The 23207-nt window shown below is 43.1% G+C and overlaps 1 protein-coding gene across 1 annotated transcript; it reads right to left on the bottom strand.

Moving 5' to 3' along the window:
* Positions 1–6006: 6006 nt before the first annotated feature.
* On the bottom strand, positions 6007–22852 carry LOC133554365 (oocyte zinc finger protein XlCOF6-like). Its single transcript, XM_061903008.1, has 2 exons — positions 22370–22852; positions 6007–8855 (listed from the first exon to the last, which is right to left on the bottom strand). Exon 2 carries the CDS (start codon positions 8419–8421, stop codon positions 6697–6699), a length of 1725 nt encoding a protein of 574 aa, XP_061758992.1. The 5' UTR covers positions 8422–8855; positions 22370–22852; the 3' UTR covers positions 6007–6696.
* Between the last annotated feature and the right edge of the window lie 355 nt (positions 22853–23207).

Raw genomic sequence — 23207 nt, 5'->3', positions numbered from 1 at the left:
TACATGTGTTTTTTGTTCAATCCCAGAAAGACTGCCACTTAACGTTTAATCCTGGCTTTGTAGATAAACTGAGAGCAGGTCTAAACTCATTGTGTTTTTGAAACTGCACCAATTTCCTCAGAATTTTAAACAAACTTGAAGTGTTTTTTCCAGAGGATTATTTTTGATTCGTACGTTTTCACAATGTGCTTGTTCTATTTTTGGCCAAAGTAAAACAAAGTAAACAACCTGGAATGGACTTTATTTTTAAGTTATCATGCCATTATTTTACCATTCCAACCCACTTGGGAATGGATTTCACGCGGCCCCTAGGCTAATAACAAATTTGACACCCCTGGGTTACAGACTATGTTGGTATATAGTCATATCCATCCATCCATTCATTTTCTACCGCTTGTCCTTTTCGGGGTTGAGGGGGGTGCCAGAGCCTATCTCAGCTGTATTTACACAAAACCACACATAACAAAAGGGAAAAATAAATAAATATTACAAATAATAAATGTAAACTAAAAAGTAAAAACTGCGATGAGGTGGCCACTTGTGCAGGGTGTACATCGCCTTCCGTCCAATTGTAGCTGGGATAGGAACCAGCGCCCTTTTTGCCCATCTTTTGTGAAGTGAAGTGAATTATATTTGTATAGCGCTTTTCTTTAGTGACTCAAAGCGCTTTACAAAGTGAATGCCAATATCTAAGTTACATTTAAAGGCCTACTGAAACCCACTACTGCCGACCACGCAGTCTAATAGTTTATATATCAATGATGAAATATTAACGATGCAACACATGCCAATACGGCCTTTTTAGGTCGGGTCACGGGGGCAGCAGCCTAAGCAGAAAAGCCCAGACTTCCCTCTCCCAAGCCACTTCATCCAGCTCCCCTCATGGGATCCCGAGGCCTTCCCAGGCCAGCCGGGAGACGTAGTCTTCCCAACGTGTCCCGGGTCTTCCCTGTAACCTCCTGCCGGTCGGACGTGCCCTAAACACCTCCCTCGGGAGGAGTTTGGTTGGCATCCTGACCAGATGCCCGAACCACCTAATCTGGCTCTTCTCGATGTGGAGGAAACTCATTTTGCCCGTCACTACCCGTGATCTTGTCCTTTCGGAAATAACCCAACACTCATGACCGTAGGTGAGGGTGGGAACGTAGATCGGCCGGTAAATTGAGAGCTTTGCCTTCCGGCTCAGGTCGTTCTTTACCACAACGGATGGATCCAGCATCTGCATTACTGAAAACGCCGCACCGATCCACCTGTCGATCTCACGATCCACTTTTCCCTCACTCGTGAATAAGATTCGTAGATACTTGAACTCCTACACTTGGGACCAGATCTCTTCCCTAACCCGGAGATGGCATTCCACCCTTTTCCGGTCGAGAACCACAGACTCGGACTTGGAGGTGCTAATGCTCATCCCAATCGCTTCACACTCTGCTGGGAACCGATCCAGTGAGAACTGAAGATCCTGGCCAGATGAAGCCATCAGGACCACATCATCTGCAAAAGCAGAGACCTAATCTTGCAGCCACCAAACTAGATCCCCTCAACGCCCTGACTGCGCCTAGTCAGGGCGTCCATAGAATTTATGAACAGAATCGGTGACAAAGGGCAGCCTTGGCGGGGTCCAACCCTCACTGGAAACAGGTCAAACTTACTGCCAACAATGCGGACCAAGCTCTGACACTGATCATACAGGGAGCGGACCACCACAATCCGATACCCCATACTCTCTGAGCACTCCCCACAGGATTTCCCTGGGGACACGGTCGAATGCCTTCTCCAAGTCCACTAAGCACATGTAGACCGGTTGGGCAAACTCCCATGCACCCTCAAGGACCCTGCCGAGAGTATAGACCTGGTCTACCGTTCCACGACCAGGACGAAAACCACACTGATCCTCCTGACTCCGAGGTTCGACTATACGCCGTAGCCTTTCTTCCAGTACACCTGAATAGACCTTACCGGGAAGCCTGAGGAGTGTGAGGCCACGATAGTTGGAACACACCCTCCGGTTCCTCTTTCTTACAAAGAGGGAACCACCAGCCCGGTTTGCCATTCCAGAGATACCGCTCCGATGTCCACGCAATTTTGCAGAGTCTTGTTAACCAACACAGGCCCACAACATCCAGAGCGTTAAGGAACTTCAGGCAGATCTCATCCACCCCCAGGGCCTTACCACCGAGGAGCAAATAGGAGAGACTACCACAGTTTCCCCGGGAACTGCTTCCTCATAGGAAGACGTGTTGGTGGGATTGAAGAGGTCTTCGAAGTATTCCCTCCATCGATCCAAAACAGCCACATTCGAGGTCAGAAGCTACGCCATCCCCAACATACACGGTGTTGACAGTGCACTGCTTCCCCTTTCTGAGGCGGCGGGTGGTGGTCCGGAATCGCTTCGAAGCCGTCCAGAAGTCGTTTTCCATGGTTTCCATGAACTTGAACCATGTCCGAGTTTTTTCCTCCGAGACCGCTAAAGTAGTACACCGCTTGGCCTGTTATTACTTGTTAGCTGCCTCTGGAGTCCCATGAGCCTAAAGGACCCGATAGGACTCTTTCTTCAGCTTGACGGCATCCCTCACTGCTGGTGTCCACCAGCGGGTTCTAGGATTACCGCCACGACAGGCACCAACCACCTTGTGGCCACAGCTCCAATAAGCCGACTCAACAATAGAGGCACAGAATATGGTTCTCTCAGACTCAATATTCAGTGCCTCCCTCGTGACATGTTCAAAGTTCTTCCGGAGGTGGGAATTGAAACTCTCTCTGACAGGAGACTCTGCTAGAAGTTCCCAGCAGACCCTCACAATGCGTTTGGGTATGCCGGGTCTGTCTGGCATCCTCCCCTACCATCGGATCCAGCTCACCATCAGGTGGTGATCGGTAAAAAGCTCTGCCCCTCTCTTCACCCGAGTGTCCAAAACATGAGACAGCATATCCGATGACACAACTACAAAGTCGATCAGGGAACTGCAGCCGAGGGTGTCCTGGTGCCAAATGCACATATGGACACCCTTATGTTTGAACATGGTGTTTGTTATGGACAATCGGTGAGCGCAAAAGTCCAATACCAAAACACCACTTGGGTTCAGATCCGGGCGGCCATTTTCCCCAATCACGCCTCTCCAAGTTTCACTGTCGTTGCCAAAATGAGCATAGAAGCCCCCCAGCAGAACAAGGGAATCACCCGAGGGAGCAATCGGCAATACTCCCTCAAGGGAATCCAAAAAGAGTTGGTACTCTGAGCTGCTGCTTGGTGCATAAGCACAAACAACAGTCAGGACTCGTCCACCCACCCGAAGGCGGAGGGAAGCTACCCTCTCATCTACTGGGTTAAAGTTCAACGTGCAGACTTCGAGCCGGGGGGCAACAAGAATTGCCACCCTAGTCCGTGGCCTCTCACTGCGTGCAACACCAGAGAGTAAGAGATTCCATCCCCTCTAGAGAGAACTGGTTCCAGAGCTCTTGCTGTGCGTCGAAGGGAGTCCGACTATAGCCAGCTGGAATTTCTCTACCTTACGTACCAGCTCTGGCTCCTTCCCTCCCGGCGAGGTAATGTTCCACGTCCCAAGAGTTAGCTTATGTAATGGGGGATTGGACTGCCAAATACCCTGACTTTGGTGTCCGCCCAGCTCACATTGCACCCGACCCGTATGGCCCCTCCTATGAGTGGTGAGCCCATTGGAAAGGGGACCCATATTGCCTCTTAGTGGCTTGCCACCACCATCAATCAATCAATCAATGTTTACTTATATAGCCCTAAATCACTAGTGTCTCAAAGGGCTGCACAAACCACTACGACATCCTCGGTAGGCCCAAATAAGGGCAAGGAAAACTCACACCCAGTGGGACATCGGTGACAATGATGACTATGAGAACCTTGGAGAGGAGGAAAGCAATGGATGTCGAGCGGGTCTAACATGATACTGTGAAAGTTCAATCCATAATGGATCCAACACAGTCGCGAGAGTCCAGTCCAAAGCGGATCCAACACAGCAGCGAGAGTCCCGTTCACAGCGGAGCCAGCAGGAAACCATCCCAAGCGGAGGCGGATCAGCAGCGCAGAGATGTCCCCAGCCGATACACAGGCAAGCAGTACATGGCCACCGGATCGGACCGGACCCCCTCCACAAGGGAGAGTGGGACATAGGAGAAAAAGAAAAGAAACGGCAGATCAACTGGTCTAAAAAGGGAGTCTATTTAAAGGCTAGTGTATACAAATGAGTTTTAAGGTGAGACTTAAATGCTTCTACCATGCTCCACCTCCCGGCCTGGCTCCAGAGGGGAGCCCCGATGACGCACGTCCGGGCGAGGGAAATCTAAGTCCTCTATTTTTAATTTCCATAAATAATTTTTCGAGCTGCTCTTTGTCTGATCCCCACCATGAATTGATTAACATGGACCCCGACTTAAACAAGTTGAAAAACTTATTGGGGTGTTACCATTTAGTGGTCAATTGTACGGAATATGTACTGTACTGTGCAATCTACTAATATAAGTTTCTATTAATCAATACCTAATACCTGTTGGTCTTGGGAGACCCTACCAGGGGGCATAGAAGCCCCGGGACAACAAAGCTCCTAAGATCATTGTGACACGCAAACTCCTCTATCACGATAAAGTGGCAGCTCAGAAAGGAGCTGTCAAACAATGATTATGTTTCAAGTCAGATTAATCACGTTTTAAAATATGGATTAATTATGATGAATCACAGGTGAAAACTCGCATGATCAAATGACTTGTAGACAAATGTAATTTTATTGTCGGAATGATGTTTTTATCCATTTTACATGAATTTGTGTAATTTTTTATAACACTTGGTAACAGTTTTATCTAATGTTGTTTCAGGATGTATTATGGCTATTATATTTAGTTTTATCAAAAGTTCTTTCAGGATGTAATTTGGAGTGACATTTGCCAGCGAGACCACCGGTCGGAGTCTCCTCACTCATTTTTGTGGCGACGTATTAATGATTTGATGACGCTCAACCGTGTTTCTTGTGTAGACAAAGCAGGAACAACATGTAACAATATATCAACTCTTTATTGATCAGACGGCACAATTGTTGTCCTCCAACAAAACTCAAACCTACTTCCTATTCCTATCACCAGCACTAACCTTTCTGGGTAATGAAGTATATAAACATTAACTTCCTAGTTTACATGTACAGTGGGGCAAAAACGTATTTAGTCAGCCACCGATTGTGCAAGTTCTTCCACTTAAAATTATGACAGAGGTCTGTAATTTTCATCATAGGTACACTTCAACTGTGAGAGACAGAATGTGAAAAAAAAATCCAGGAATTCACATTGTAGGAATTTTAAATAATTTATTTATAAATTATGGTGGAAAAATAAGTACTTGGTCAACCATTCAAAGCTCTCAATGATGGAAGGAGGTTTTGGCTCAAAATCTCACGATACATGGCCCCATTCATTTTTTTTCCTGAACACGGATCAATCGTCCAGTCCCCTTAGTAGAAAAACAGCCCCAAAGCATGATGTTTCCACCCCCATGCTTCACAGTAGGTATGGTGTTCTTGGGATGCAACTCAGTATTCTTCTTCCTCCAAACATGACAAATTAAGTTTATACCAAAAAGTTCTATTTTGGTTTAATCTGACCACATGACATTCTCCCAATCCTCTGCTGTATCATCCATGTATCCATTTTGGTATAAACTCAACTCGTCGTGTTTGGAGGAAGAAGAATACTGAGTTGCATCCCAAGAACACCTACTGTGAAGCATAGGGGTGGAAACATCATGCTTTGGGGCTGCTTTTCTGCTAAGGGGACAGGACTACTGATCCGTGTTAAGGAAAGAATGAATGGGGCCATGTATCGTGAGATTTTGAGCCAAAACCTCCTTCCATCAGTGAGAGCTTTGAATGGTTGACCAAATACTTATTTTCCACCATAATTTACAAATAAATTCTTTAAAATTCCTACAATATAAATTCCTGGATTTTTTTTTCGCATTCTGTCTTTCACAGTTGAAGTGTACCTATGATGAAAATTACCGACCTCTGTCATAATTTTAAGTAGGAGAACTTGCACAATCGGCGGCTGACTAAATACTTTATTGCCCCACTGTATTTATTTAACATCTATTTATCCAAGGTGAAACAATGAATAACATATTTACATTTTCAATGCTTATTTAGGAAAGAGGCAAAATTTACATGTTAGAGATGTTGACGTGTGATGATAATCTCTCATGGTCTGTCATTTACCAAACAAAAAGGAACGCTTTAGATCACTGACAGTTCAAAAATGCTCTTAGCATGCAAGGGTCAATGTGTTGGAACAAAAAAGTTAGAAGCAATTTGTCAAGCCTGTAACACACAGAACAATAACAAAACATCCTGTGTCTCCATTTGCTGCTGCTCTTCTCACCCGCACACTTGTGTGTCTTACACTGCTACTTATTAGGGAATCTTTCATCATACACACACTGCAACTCAATGGTTTCTCTTGAGTGTGTGTCTTTTCAAAGTTAGACTGTCTATGAAACCTTTACAGCCGACCGAGCTGATAAAATTATTTTTACCAGTGTGCTTTCTGCTCTGCATCATCAATAATGCCTTTCAGGTGGATGGTTTGTCTCCAGTATACATTAAGAGTCTTACTTTGTATAAAACCTTTACTACGGACTGGACAGGAACATGTTTTTTTCCCCAGTGTACATTCTTATGTGTATTTTCAAAAAATACTTTGTTGTGCAAAACCTGCAAACGGGACAGGAATAGAGTTTTTCTCCGTGTGCACTCTTGCGTGTTTTTTCAGATCACTATTTTGTAAAAAACCTTTACCACAGACAGAACAGGAAAATGTTTTTTCTCCAGTGTGAATTCTTATATGACTTTTCAGGTGACTATTTTGTGAAAAACCTTTACCACAAACTGAACAGAAAAAGGGTTTTTCACCAGTGTGGATTCTTGTGTGTATTTTCAGATCAGTTTTTCCCGCAAAAGCTTTACCACAGACTGAACAGGAAAAAGGGTTTTCTCCAGTGTGTATTCTTGTATGTCTTTTCAGGTGACTCTTTTGTGCAAAACCTAAGCCACAGACTGAACAGGAAAAAGGTTTTTCACCAGTGTGGATTCTTGTATGTAATTTCAGATCACTGTTTTGTAAAAAACCTTTACCACAGACTGAACAAGAAAATGGTTTTTCTCCGGTGTGGATTCTTGTATGTATTTTGAGACAATTAGTTTGTGCAAAACCTTTACCACAGACTGAACAGATAAAAGGTTTTTCTCCAGTGTGTATTCTTGTGTGTCTTCTCAGCTGACCTTTTCCCGCAAAACCTTTACCACATTCTGTGCAGGAAAAGGGGGTTTCTCCAGTGTGGATCCTTGTGTGTTTTTTCAGATCACTGTTTTGTAAAAAACCTTTACCACAGACTGAACAGGAAAATCTTTTTTCTCCAGTGTGCATTCTTACATGTATTTTCAGATTATCATTCCGCGCAAAACCTTTACCACAGACTGAACAGGAAAAGGGTTTTTCTCCTGTGTGTGTTCTCATGTGTACTTTCAGTTTACTACGGTAACTAAAAGTTTTGTCACAGTGAGAACATTTAAAGTGTGTGTTGTCAGTATAACATGTCTCATCATCTTCATCATCAGTGTCAGGAGAGTGAGACGTTGTGTCGTCACTATCTGATAGTGGAGCTAAGATCTTGTCTGCTTGTGATCCTCCACAGTGGTCTCCATCAGCTTCTGTTGTCATGTGTTGAGTTGAGCTGCTGCTTGGAGGCTCCGCCTCTCTCTTCTCCTCACTTTCACTTTTGTGGCTCCTCCTCTTCCTCTTTAATATACTGTTGCAGTGGCTCATTTTCTTCTTTTTTAATGTGTGGGGGCTGTGACACCTCTTCCTTTTTAACGCAGAGGGCTGTGGCACCCCATCTTCCTCAATGTTAGGGGATTGTGACTCATTTTTAATGTGAGTGGGCTGTGGCTCATTTTCTTCTGTTTTAAAGTAAGGGGGCTGTTGTTCTCCCCCTACAAATTGAGGAGGATGTGGCTCCTCATCGTCCTCTTTAATTTGGGGGGATTTTGGCGCTTCAACTTCCTCAATGTGAGGGGACTGTGACTCATCCGCTTTAATTTGGGTTGACTGTAGCTCTTCTTCAGTTTTAAAGTGAGGGGGCTGTTGCTCTTCCTTTACAAATTGAGGTTGTGGCTCCTCATCTTCTTTAATTTGGGTGGTAACTGGCAGTTCCACTTGTGCAATGTGAGGGGACTGTGACTCATCCACTTTAATTTGGGTTGAATGTGGCTCATTTTCTTCTGTTTTACAGTGAGGGTGCTGTTGCGCTTCCTTTAAAAATTGAGAAGGCTGTGGCTCCTCATTGTCCTCTTTAACTTGGGGGGACTCTGGCACTTCAACTTGCTCAATGTGAGGGGACTGTGACTCATCCATTTTAATTTGGGTTGACTGCGGCTCCTTTTCTTCTGTTTTAAAGTGTGGGGGCTGTTGCTCTCCCTCTTCAAAGTGAGGAGGCTGTGGCTCCTCATCGTGTTCTTTAATTTGGAGGGACTTTGGCGCTTCAACTGCCTCAATGTCAGGGGACTGTGACTCATCTGCTTTAATTTGGGTTGACTGTGCTTCCTCTTCTTCTGTTTTAAAGTGACAATGCTGTTGTTTCTCTTCCTTTATATATTGGGGGGGCTGTTCCTCTTCCCTTTTAATTTGGAGGGACTGTGGTGCCTTGTCTTCTTTAAACGGAGGGTACTGTGGGTCCTTCTCCTCTTTGATATATGGGGGGTATGGCTCCTTGTGATCAGTGTGGGGTGGTTGTGGCGCCTCAGAGAAGGTCCGCTCCTTTTCAGGGAGAGAATGTTCTCCACAGATGTCTGCAGGACACAAAGAGACAAAATCATGCTTTAGAAAAGTTCAGCTTTGCTTAGTTAAATCAGACATTATCCAGCACCAGCAAATGTTCTGATAATCTCATCAGTTTCCACATTGACATTCAAGATGTCATAACCACACTGTACACCAGGGAGCAACAGACGCATTACAAATCATGAAGAAACACAAAATTAACTTAGCAGTAAAGCCTCACATACAAGCAAGACAGCTGCTCGTACACCCAAAAGACAAAACGGTACAGGACAAAACATTAATTATGATATCCTGTGCAAATTCTGAAAAAAATCAAATGTGGGATCATACATTTTCTTAAAAAACAAAAATCAAATAAGGAAAACTTACAGTAAAAGGAACTTACAAAACCCACCACCAGTGCACATTCTGTAATTCGTAAATCATCCTGACCAGATGGCCGAACCACCTTATCTGGCTCATCTCGGTGTGGAGGAGCAGTGGCTTTACTTTGAGCTCCTCCCGGATGGCAGAGCTTCTCACCCTATCTCTAAGGAAGAGCCCCGCCACCCGGCGGAGGAAACTCATTTCGGCCGCTTGTACCCGTGATCTTATCCTTTCGGTCATAACCCAAAGCTCATGACCATAGATGAGGATGGGAACGTAGATCTACCGGTAAATTGAGAACTTTGCCTTCCGGCTCAGCTCTTTCTTCACCACAACGGATCGATACAGCGTCTGCATCACTGAAGACGCCGTACCGATCCGCCTTTCAATCTCACGATCCACTCTTCCCTCACTCGTGAACAAGACTGCGGGGTACTTCAGCTCCTTCACTTGGGGCAGGGTCTACTCCTCAACCCGGAGATGGCACTCCACCCTTTTCCGGGCGAGAACCATGGACTCGGACTTGGAGGTGCTGATTCTCAACCCAGTCGCTTCACACTTGGCTGCAAACTGATCCAGTGATAGCTGAAGATCCTGGCTAGATGAAGCCATCAGGACCACATCATCTGCAAAAAGCACAGACCCAATCCTGCAGCCACCAAACCGGATCCCCTCAACGCCCTGATTGGCTTAGAAATTCTGTCCATAAAAGTTATTAACATAATTGGTGACAAAGGGCAGACTTAACACAGTCCAACCCTCACTGGAAACTTGTCCGACTTACTGCCAGCAATGAGGACCAAGCTCTGACACTGATCGTACAGGGAGCGGACCGCCACAATCAGACAGTCCGATACCCGATACACTCTGAGCACTCCAATCAGGACTCCCCGAGGGACACGGTCAAATGCCTTCTCCAATTCCACAAGACACGTGTAGACTGGTTGTGCAAACTCCCATGCACCCTCAAGGACCCTGCCGTGATTATAGAGCTGGTCCACAGTTCCACGACCAGGACGAAAACCACACGGTTTCTCCTGAATCTGAAGTTCCACTATCCGGCGTAGCCTACTCTCTAGTACACCTGAATAGACCTCACCAGGAAGGCTAAGGAGCGTGATCCCACAAAAATTGGAACGCACTCTCTGGTTCCCCTTCTTAAATAGAGGAACCACCAACCTGGTCTGCCAATCCAGAGGTATCGCCCCCAATATCCACTTATTTCTGTAAAGTCTTGTCAACCAAGACAGCCCCTCAGCATCCAGAGGAGCTTTTTAACTACCTCGGCAACCTCAGCCCCAGAAATAGGAGAGAGAGCCCACCACAGATTCCCCAGGCACTGCTTCCTCATAGGAAGACGTGTTGGTGGGATTGAGGAGGTCTTCAAAGTATTCCCTCCACTGATCCACAACACCCGCAGTCGAGGTCAGCAGAACAACATCCTCACCATACATGGTGTTGACAGTACACTGCTTCCCCTTCCCGAGGCTGCTAATGGTGGTCCAGAATTGCTTCGAAGTAGTCTGGAAGTCGTTTTCCATGGCTTCCTCGAACTCCTCCCTTGTCCGGGTTTTTGTAAAAGCGACCGCGAAAGCCGAACACCGCTTGGCCTGTCGGTACCTGTCCACTGCCTCCGGAGTCCTCTGAGCCAAAAGAACCTGATAGGACTCTTTCTTCAGCTTGACGGCATCCCTCACTGCTGGTGTCCACCAACGAATTCTACGAATACCGCCCTTGACAGGCTCCAACTACCTTGCGACCACAGCTCCAGTCAGCCACCTCGACAATAGAGGTGTGGAACATGGTCTCTCAGACTCGATGTCCAGGACCTCCCTCGTGACATGTTCAAAGTTCTTCCGGATGTGGGAATTGAAATGATCTCTGACAGGAGACTCTGCTAGTAGTTCCCAGCAGACCTTCACTACGTGTTTGTGCCTGCCAAGTCTGTCCGGCATCCTCCCCCACCATCGCAGCCAACTCACCGTCGTGATCAGGGGGAAAGCTCCTCCCCTCTCTTCACCCGTGTGTCCAAAACTTGACGCCGCAAATCCGATGACACAACTTCAAAGTCGATCATGGAACTGCAGCCTTGGGTGTCCTGGTGCCAAGTACACATATGGACACTCTTTATGTTTGAACATGCTGTTTGTTAAGGACAATCTGTGACGAGCACAAAAATCCAATAACAAAACATCACTCGGGTTCAGATCCTGGGTTCTGAGGATCCTGAGGGTTACTGGTTCAATTTGCACATTCTACCATCCTAGTCACACCCGTTGTGTCCTTGGGCAAGACACTTCACTCCTGATGGGTCCTGGTGAGCGCCTTGTATGGCAGGTCCCGCCTTCAGTGTGTGAATGTGTGTGTGAATGGGTGAATGTGGAAATACTGTCAAAGCGCTTTGGGCTCCTTAAAAAGGGGTAGAAAAGTGCTATACAAGTACAACCCATTTACCATTTACCATTTACCATTTGGATTACAAATAAACACCACTGAAACTGAACTTCTCTACCAACCGCCATTACAACATCAAGACTCTGAGCAGCCTGTTGTTGAAGTAAATGGCGAGGCACTAAAAACGACAGACAACTTCACTTATTTGTGTCATGCCTGTAAATCCGTTTTGTGTTTGATCATGTTATGTTTTGTTTTTGGTCCCTTGTTTCCCGTTTTGCACTTCCTGGTTTTGTTTGTTGCCATAGATACCCGTTAGTTTCCACCTGGTCTCCTAGTCACGCCCCTGCCCTCAGCCCCACACCTGTTTCTCATCACCACAGCCAGTATTTAAGTTATTTGCTTTCTGTTTCTCAGTCTGGGAACTTTGCATTCTACTTGCTGATTATTCATACTGCTTTACAACTTGCTACTGCTTGTGCTTATGCATTCTGTTTGCTGTTTGCTGCACATCCTTCATGCCCTAGATCACCTGCCACGCACCTTCAATGTTTATCAATCAATGTTTATTTATATAGCCCTAAATCACAAATGTCTCAAAGGACTGTACAAACCACTACAACTACGACATCCTCGGAAGAACCCACATAAGGGCAAGGAAAACTCACACCCAGTGGGACGCCAGTGACAATGATGACCATGAGAAACCTTGGAGAGGACCTCAAATTGTGGGCAACCCCCCCTCCAGGGGACCGAAAGCAATGGATGTTGAGCAGTTCTAACATGATACTGTGAAAGTTCAATCCATAGTGGCTCCAACACAGCCGCGAGAGTTCAGTTCAAAGCGGATCCAAGACAGCAGCGAGAGTCTCGTCCACAGGAAACCATCCCAAGCGGAGGCGGATCAGCATTGTAGAGATGTCCCCAACCGATACACAGGCGAGCGGTCCATCCTGAGTCCCGACGAGCGGTCCATCCTAGGTCTCGACTCTGGACAGCCAGAACTTCATCCATGGTCATCGGACCGGACCCCCTCCACAAGGGAGGGGGGGACAGAGGAGAAAAAGAAAAGAAGCGGCAGATCAACTGGTCTAAAAAAGAGGTCTATTTAAAGGCTAGAGTATACAAATGAGTTTTAAGGTGAGACTTAAAAGCTTCTACTTGCTGTTCTTGCCCCTTTTTTTTGTCACAGTAAGTGTTTTGTTTTATGTTTTTTTTCATAGCCATGCCATCGTGCTGTTTTTGTTGATTGTTCATTATTATTCATGCCATCGAGCAAGTCTTTTGATTTCATGTTTATAGTTATAACCTCGGTTCTAGTCTTTTGTTTCATAGCCAAGTTTTCCTCCCTCAAGCGCGCCCTTGTTTGCCTTTTGTTTTAGTCTGTTTGTTTATTAATCATTAAACATGTACTCACGTTCACGCCTGGCTTGTCCCAAATATTCTCTGCATCGAAGAAGCAAAACTAATCCAAGTCACAGTTCTGACAATTTGGCCAGTACTGTCATAATTCAAGTGATGTTGGGGTAGATAGGAGGCTCCAAGCAGCATGTAAGTCCTTTGGTTCTTTTCACCAGCAGCTATGGTCACGACATGACATCAAGCTATGTACAAAGATAAAGGTCTTCAAAACAGGAGTCTTACCATCACTGCTGTACTCTACTGAAACAATGGTTCTCCACCGAAGGTATATCAAGCAGCTTACTCGTGTACAACTCCGCCATCTCCGGCAGATCACGAACATTGAGTGGCAAGACAGAATTCCAGACGTTACGGTCTTGGAACGTGCTGGAGCTGTGAGTGTTGAGGCTTTGATCACTGCAGCTCAACTAAGACCCTGTCTACATTAAGGTGGATAACTCCTTAAACTACAAACCCGGTTTCCATATGTGTTGGAAAATTGTGTTAGATGTACAGTGGGGCAAAAAAGTATTTAGTCAGCCACCGATTGTGCAAGTTCTTCAACTTAAAATGATGACAGAGGTCTGTAATTTTCATCATAGGTACACTTCAACTGTGAGAGACAGAATGTGAACAAAAATCCAGGAATTCACATTGTAGGAATTTTTAAGAATTTATTTGTAAATTATGACAGAAAATAAGTATTTGGTCAACCATTCAAAGCTCTCACTGATGGAAGGAGGTTTTGGCTCAAAATCTCACGATACGTGGCCCCATTCATTCTTTCCTTAACACGGATCAATCGTCCTGTCCCCTTAGCAGAAAAACAGCCCCAAAGTATGATGTTTCCAGCCCAAAGCTTCACAGTAGGTATGGTGTTCTTGGGATGCAACTCAGTATTCTTCTTCCTCCAAACACGACAAGTTGAGTTTATACCAAAAAGTTATTTTTTGGTTTCATCTGACCACATGACATTCTCCCAATCCTCTGCTGTATCATCCATGTATCCATTTTGGTATAAACTCAACTCGTCGTGTTTAACTTTGCATACTAGATAAAGTTAAAGCTCTAGTATGCAAAGCAAAAGCCATTTATCAACAACATCCACAAACGCTGCTGGCTTCTCTGGGCCCAAGATCATCTAAGATGGACTGATGCAAAGTGGAAAGGTGTTCTGTGGTCTGACGAGTCCATATTTCAAATTGTTTTTGGAAATATTCGACATTGTTGGGAAGCGAACCATCCAGACTGTTATCGATGCAAAGTTCAAAATCCAGCATCTGTGATGGTATGGGGGTGCATTAGTACCCAAGGCATGGGTAATTTACAGATCTGTGAAGGTACCATTAATGCTGAAAGGTACCTACAGGTTTCGGAACAACATATGCTGCCATCTAAGCGCCGTCTTTTTCATGCTTATTTCAGCAAGACAATGCCAGGCCATATTCAGCACATGTTACAACAGCGTGGCTTCGTAAAAAAAAAGTGCGGGTACTTTCCTGGCCCGCCTGCAGTCCAGACCTGTCTCCCATCGAAAATGTGTGGCGCATTATGAAGCGTAAAATACGACAGCGGAGGTCCCGGACTGTTGAACGACTGAAGCGCTACATAAACAAGAATGGGAAAGAATTCCACTTTCAAAGCTTTAATAATTAGTTTCCTCAGTTCCCTTTCCCATCTACTTTGGCACGTGTTGCAGCCATGAAATTCTAAGTTAATTATTATTTGCAAAAAAAAAAAAAGTTTATGAGTTTGAACATCAAATATCTTGTCTTTGTAGTGCATTCAACTGAATATGGGTTGAAAATGATTTGCAAATCATTGTATTCTGTTTATATTTACATCTAACACAATTTCCCAACTCATATGGAAACGGGGTTTGTATTAAATATTCAACCAAAGCACCGTGTCAGCCGAACTAACCCATCGTTTAAGTTCCCCCTCCTTGGATAATTTTTACACGGTAAGTGCGCCTTGTATTTCTTGAATCTCTGGCTCTTAGCTTTGTATGTACTCATTGATCATTTACAAACTGAGTTCGGAGAGGAAAAATGTGCCACAGCCAGCTTCATAAAAACCGGAGATAACCACTGAAAAGATGGAGGCGAGTCATCCAGATACGCCCGTGTTTGTCATTCGTCTCCATGTGGAAATCACACAGACAGGGGCGTCCAAATTTTTTCCACAGAGGGTCGCACACGGAAAAATTTAAGCATGCGGGGGCCATTTTGATATTTTTCATTTTCAAACCATAACAAAATATATGGATTTTTTTTAAAAATCCTTCGGGCTCCTGGGGATCATAGAGGGTTTCAGTCACTAAAATGTTAAAAATAAGTCAGATTATTATTTTTTTATTTTTATTGAATGCTTACAGTTAATCTCTATATCAATGTGAAGTTGATATAATGTAAAACAAATAATGTTTTATGCCTTTTCTGTGAAAGACAACTTTGTTTTTTTTTATAGTAAAACTGAAATATGCAGTATTTAGATATATATAGATAGATAGATAGATAGATAGATAGATAGTACTTTATTGATTCCTTCAGGAGAGTTCCTTTATTTAGCAATTAAAGCCCTCCAAGATCAATAATGCAGGACACCATTGATTTTAATTATTTAATATTTTTGAGTAATCACAGTGAAACGTTAAATAAAATCCTACTAAATATATTTGACATCCAAAAGGTTCCCTACTCATAAAGTGATGCATTTTTATTAGATGTTTTTTTTTACTTTTAACACTAAAATTTCAAGATCAACTTCCGATATATCTGTCGATTTTAAGTTTGAACTATTATTTTGTTAGTTTTATGCTCTTTTGCCAAAACTTTTATGTTTTTATATGGCAACTACACAACACATGCAATATTTTTTCCACATAAAACATTTTAAAGTTATAATTTTGAATTTTTTGTCCTTTTTTTTTTTTTGAGCAATGGAAAAAAAAGAAAATAAAGACCAAAGGACACAAAAAATTCCTGCATGGCAGCTTTGTGTCAACATTGCCACTTTTTCTCATTAGATTTCACCTCATTCCACTTTTTTAAAATGTTTTTTTAAATTTTTGCAAAACTATCAATTTTGCAATTTTTGCAGAATCTGTGGCGCGCCGGTAAACGATTAGCTGCGGGCCGCAAATGGCCCCCGGGCCGCACTTTGGACACCCCTGCCTTAAGAGAAGGAAACGTGCGATAGCAGCTATTTCGGATACAACACATCTCAGACGGCAAGACAACTGTCGAATGTCCGAGTCGGCTGGGATTCTATACTTACCAAAAAACTTTGTCCATTTGTCAAAGGGCAGACAACAAGACAGCGGGCTCCTATGGATGTGATAAAAAAAAAAAAAAGTAGCGTGTGCTTTGTATTACCTCGTCAACATGGGAAAACTACGGAAAACAACATTTGGACTGGCAAAGCAGACAGTATCAAGTTATTGTCCATCATGTATGTTGTGGACTCAACGTCTAGGTCCAGAGTATAAAGTCACCAAAAATGAATGGACAATCAAGGTGAAGGCAAAAGAGTGAGGAGTGTCCTGACTAGATATCTAGAACCCTAAATTAATTGTTGTAAAATAATCTTTATCACATTGTTTACTTTCACATGTCCATTAAAGATTTTAATTAATTTATGATGGCTCAGGTGTGATTCACTACAACAGGGCCCCACAACGCACAAAATTCCAGTTAATTGAAATACCACAACACTGGATATTGTACAGATAAGTTGAGTTTAATTTAAGAACTTGCATATGTATATGTATACATATATACATATACATGTGTGTATATATATATATATATATATATATATATATATATATATATATATATATATATATATATATATATATATATATTAAAGGTGTGGGAAAAAATCGATTCGAATACGAATCGCGAGTCTCACGTTGTGCGATTCAGAATCGATTCTCATTTTTTTTAAATCGATTTTTTAAATTTATTTCATTTAGTTTTTATCAATCCAACAAACCAATACACAGCAATGCCATAACAATCCAATTCCAAAACCAAACCTGACCCAGCAACACTCAGAACTGCAATAAACAGAGCAATTGAGAGGAGACACAAACACGACACAGAACAAACCAAAAGTAGTGAAACAAAAATTAATATTATCAACAACAGTATCAATATTAGTTATAATTTCAGCATAGCCGTGATTAAACATCCCTCATTGACATTATCATTAGACATTTATAAAAATAAAAAAAAAGAACAATGGTGTCACGGTGGCTTACACTTGCATCGCATCTCATAAGCTTGACAACACACTGTGTCCAATGTTTTCACAAAGGTAAAATAAGTCATATTTTTGGTTCATTTAATAGTTAAAACTAATTTACATTATTGCAATCAGCTGATAAAACATTGTCCTTTACAATTATAAAAGCTTTTAAAAAAAAATTTACTACTCTGCTAGCATGTCAGCAGACTGGGGTGGATCCTGCTGAAATCCTATGTATTGAATGAATACAGAATCGTTTTGAATCGGAAAAATATCGTTTTTGAATCGAGAATATATATATATATATATATATATATATATATATATATATATATACATCTTTTAATCCATCCATCCATCCATTTTCTACCGCTTATTCCCTTTCGGGGTCGCGGGGGGCGCTGGCGCCTATCTCAGCTACAATCGGGCGGAAGGCGGGGTACACCCTGGACAAGTCGCCACCTCATCGCAGGGCCAACACAGACAGACAGACAACATTCGCACTCACATTCAAACACTAGGGCCAATTTAGTGTTGCCAATCAACCTATCCCCAGGTGCATGTCTTTGGAAGTGGGAGGAAGCCGGGGTACCCGGAGGGAACCCACGCATTCACGGGGAGAACATGCAAACTCCACACAGAAAGATCCCGAGCCTGGATTTGAACCCAGGACTGCAGGAACTTCTTATTGTGAGGCAGACGCACTAACCCCTCTGCCACCGTGAAGCCCCCCAAGGCAACCATTCTCCCAAATGTCTCCCAATTTCCACCGGACAACAATATTGGGGGCGCGAGTCTTAAAGGCACTACCTTTAGCGTCCTCTCTCACCTGAAAAGGAGACTATTATACAATGTTCCCTCTAATTTTTCATGTGTGTGAGCAAACGCAATAACTCCTTGAGCATTCAGTGGAGCACATGTGAGCAACATCAGACGTGCACATTGAGGCCACACCTGTAGCACACCTGCCCCAAACCTGACTAAATAACAAGTTAAATTTCTTATTATTCTAATCAAATGACAGCAGTCACTTCCGTGTGATCATTTTCTAATGTAAGTGTTTTTGGCCCACTTACAATGGCAAGAACAACAAATATTGTTTTTCAATGAGCTGTGTACTAGTATTGTGTGTCTGGGTGGGGGTCCTGCTTTGGAAATAATGTGTACCCCTTTCAGATATCGCATTTAGTTCCCATTAAAACATTCACGTGTTGCACAATGAGATGTAAGCACTGGATCATGTGTACATTGCTGTAACTTTCCGTTTGTAAAATATATATATTTGTATTAGTATTTCTCTAATATAATAACAGCATTTCATGATTAATATTTATAAATTAAGATTGTTAATAAATGACAGTAGAATGAGCACACATTTAATTGGCAACTCATAGTGTAACGACCTGGAATTACACATAATGTTCGGTGTCGGAAATGTCCGATTTTTGTGTGGCTGTAAACGCATCACTGGCTCAGTGCTTTATGTGCATGTGTTGGCACAAGTGAGAAAGAGCGAGCGGCTACTGTTTATATCACAGATGGAAAAGTCGGTTTTGGTCTGGTTTGTACCACAGAAAATGACCAGCTTTGCTGGATAGAAATTGTTCAGCAATGTTTTTGGTCATGTGTTTATAAAGAGTTTTGCTCAATAAAGTGATCGATGGAATTCATGTCTTCCTCAAAGCGTCTCGACAGACGTTACAATAATTGAATAGTGATAATGAAAACTGTTTTTTATTGGACTTTGTGCGCGGCATAGATTTGCCGTGGGCAGAGGACTCGTGAGCAGTGCGCAAAATCACAGGCGCGCACCTTAGAGGGAACGTTGCTACTATATATGTCTCCATTATCTATAGGTTTATCTATAACCCATAAAGAAGGCAGGCATGGAGCTATTTCTCAGCATGTTAATACACTGACACACAGCATCCGGACTCCCATCATGCATAGATTCAAAGAAGTAATGTCCAAAAACATAACGAAGACAAAGCAAAAGAACGAAGAAGAGACATGGCGACGACGAGTAAGAAGAAGAAGTACGCTCGCAAGTTCTAAAATGATTGGAAAAAAGAATTTCAGTTCATCCAAGACAGCTTAAAGGGGAAGGGGTATTCTGAAGGCAAATATTGTAGATCGGACTTTTCCATTGAACACGGTGGCCAAACACCGTGTACCTCCAAGTCAGAGTCCACGGTTCTCGCCCGGAAAAGGGTGGAGTGCCATCTCCAGGTTGGGAGGAGACCCTGCCCCAAGTGGAGGAGTTCAAGTACCTAGGAGTCTTATTCACGAGTGGGGGAAGAGTGGATCGTGAGATCGACAGGCGGATCGGTGCGGCGTCTTCAGTAATGCGGACGTTGTATCGATCCGTTGTGGTGAAGAAGGAGCTGAGCCGGAAGGCAAAGCTCTCAATTTACCGGTCGATCTACGTTCCCATCCTCACATATGGTCATGAGCTTTGGGTCATGACCGAAAGGATAAGATCACGGGTACAAGCGGCCGAAATGAGTTTCCTTCGCCGGGTGGTGGGGTTCTCCCTTAGAGATAGGGTGAGAAGCTCTGCCATCCGGGAGGAACTCAAAGTAAAGCCGCTGCTGCTCCACATCGAGAGGAGCCAGATGAGGTGGTTCGGGCATCTGGTCAGGATGCCACCCGAACGCCTCCCTAGGGAGGTGTTTAGGGCACGTCCAACCGGTAGGAGGCCACGGGGAAGACCCAGGACACGTTGGGAAGACTATGTCTCCCGGCTGGCCTGGGAACGCCTCGGGATCCCCCGGGAAGAGCTGGATGAAGTGGCTGGGGAGAGGGAAGTCTGGGCTTCCCTGCTTAGGCTGCTGCCCCCGCGACCCGACCTCGGATAAGCGGAAGATGATGGATGGATGGATGGACGGTGACCAAACAGAGATACTCATTCGTATATATATATATATATATATATATATATATATATATATATATATATATATATATATATATATATATATATATACATACATAGATTTGAAAATATATACACCCCATGCTACCCCTCCATCAATCTCCCGAATTCGGGGGTCTCAAGGTTGCATTAAAGGCCTACTGAAACTCACTACAACCCACCACGCAGTCTGATAGTTTATATATCAATGATGAAATAATAACATTGCAAATACGGCCTTTTTAGTTTACCTAATTGCAATTTTAAATTTCCTGCTGAGTTTCCTGTTGAAAACGTTGCGGAATGATGATGCGTATGATGATGCGTGTTTGTGACGTTATTGGTTGGAGGGGACATATCAGACCAGCACCACTTACGGCTAAAAGTCGTCTCTTTTCATTGCGCAATTACACAGTATTTTGGACATCTGTGTTGCTGAATCTTTTGCAATTTGTTCATTTAATAATGGAGACGTCAAATAAGAATGCTGTTGGTGGAAAGCGGTGGATTGCAGCTGTCTTTAGCACCGAAACACAGCCTTTACTCTTTGTTTGTTGTGAAGCTTTAACACAGAGCGGTCAAGCGAACATGCTTCTCTACGTCAACCAGCAAGTTTTTGGATGGGAAAATTATGATATTAAGTCGACTTGAGTGGATTTCGCGACCTCATCCTGCAGCTCAAAAAGGCAGCTGTGATCTTGGCTCCTCGGCTCAGTGTTAATTTTGTTGACGAAACATTTTCGTCATAGTTATCGTCAACGACCTTTTTTTTCTGACTAAAACGAGACAATAACTAAATAAAAAATAATTTACGTGGACTAAGACGATGACGAGGTGTATTGACATATTCGTCAACGAATAAAAACGAGACGAAAATGTCTGCCAGAGACGAGATCCATTTCGTTCGTTAGGAAAAGGCGGGAGGAGTTGGGAAGAGAACCAATCAGAGCGACGTGGTAAGGAAGTTACGTGAACGTAGTTTGCGTTTGAGACTGACCCGGGAATGCGCTGCAGAAGACATGTCAACGCCGGAGAGGAAGAGGAGAGAGGACATATGGGGAAATTTTATATTTGACGTCAAAGATAACAAGACGCAGTGTAAGAAATGCAGCGCGAGGATTACGGGGAAAAACACAACAAACTTGAAGCGACATTTACAGTCGAATAGCCCCGAAATCCACACACAGGTAAGCATTTTCCACAAGATACAACTCACTCGACGTTATCCCGTTTATTACATGGCTTACTCGTGAAATACTAAATTTGAGACAGGATTTTCTTTAAAATACGACTTCTATCGGTGATTTTCCTGCTGTTTTGCTTTGACTTTCAGAAATTGAAGGGAAAGTTTACATATTACCCTTTAGTCGACTAAATCTACTGTAGTTTTGGTCGACTATAATCTTATGATATTTCGTCGACTAAAACTAAAACAATTTAAATAACTAAATTATGACTAAAACTAAATTACATTTTAGTCAATAGACTATGACTAAAACTAAATCAAATTTTGCTGTCAAAATTAACACTGCCTCGGCTTCTCTCAGAGACAATGGTGTTCACCGCAGTCATCCGACTTTCCGGTATGACTTTATAATCTCAATAAAATATTATTAACACAATAAGCAGATAAGGGATTTTCCAGAATTGTCCTAGTAAATGTGTCTAATTACATCTCAAACGCTCACACTGCCGCCGCCTGGAGCCGCCGCCTTTTCTTTTCTTTTTTTTTTTCAGTGCTTCACTCTAACTATCCTCATCCACGAATCTTTCATCCTCGCTCAAATTAATGGGGAAATTGTCGCTTTCTCGGTCCGAATTTCTCTTACTGCTGGTGGCTCACATTATAAACAATGTGAGGATGTGAGGAGCGCTAGCTCACACCGGTGACGTCACGCGCACATCGTCTGCTACTTCTGGTACAGGCAAGGCTTTATTATTAGCGACCAAAAGTTGCGAACGTTATCGTCGATGTTCTCTACTAAATCCTTTCAGCAAAAATATGGCAATATCGCAAAATGATCGAGTATGACAAATAGAATGGACCTGCTATCCCTGTTTATGTAAGAAAATATCATTTTTAGTGGGCCTTTAATAACACAATAACAATCACAAAATTAATCTAACATGTTGTTTCATTTCAATGATGAAATATAAAGTTATTAAACATGTGTGAGTAAGGAGTAAACCAACCTGTTCTGTGTAACGCAACTTGATGGAAAACAGCGTCCAGCAGTTGACGTAGTCTCTTGTTCTCCTCTTTTGTTCAAGAAAGTTCCTCCTTGTACTCTGCTATCGTTCTTTCGCACATTTTCCACACAATCACAACACTTTACACTCACACTTGATCTCTGCTGAGCGACGTGTTGATCAAATCCGCGTCTCTTTGCAAGCCAAAGCTCACGAAGACAACGAGCACGTTAAGCTAACTAGCGCTAAAATAAATAGCAAGCTCAGCGGGCCTAATCATTTACAAAGACGAGTCGAGTTTATCCTGACACGCAGGATTAATAAAGTGTAGTTAGTAGCGATGTGAGGAGACATGCCCAGGATTAGAAGCGTGTGTGGAGTGAAGGAGGCTTGGCTGCAAAGCGCATATCCTCCAAGTGCTTCATTTAGGGGCGGGGCCAATGTGTCAGAGTGATGGGCAAGTCATGAACGACCCGTTAAAAATGTATGTTTGATTGATTAATTGATTGATTGAAACTTTTAATAGTACATTGCACAATACAGTACATATAAATATGAAAAAACATAACAAGTACTGTTTTTAATGATTTATTTTAGCTCTTTTTTATTATCTGCCACACGTTGGAAGGCATGTCGGTGAAAACAATTGATTGATTGATTGACATTTTTATTGGCAGACTGTGAGGGGAGAGAATACATTATATGAATCGTTACACCTTACAAAGTAATAATAATAATAATAATAATGGATTAGATTTATATCGCGCTTTTCTATTGTTAGATACTCCAAGCGCTCACAGAGAAGTGGGAACCCATCATTCAATTACATTTGGTGGTGGTA

This window comes from Nerophis ophidion, linkage group LG06 (genome assembly GCF_033978795.1).
Source record: "Nerophis ophidion isolate RoL-2023_Sa linkage group LG06, RoL_Noph_v1.0, whole genome shotgun sequence".
Lineage (NCBI taxonomy): Eukaryota > Metazoa > Chordata > Actinopteri > Syngnathiformes > Syngnathidae > Nerophis > Nerophis ophidion.
This window is presented reverse-complemented; position numbering and strand designations above follow the sequence as displayed.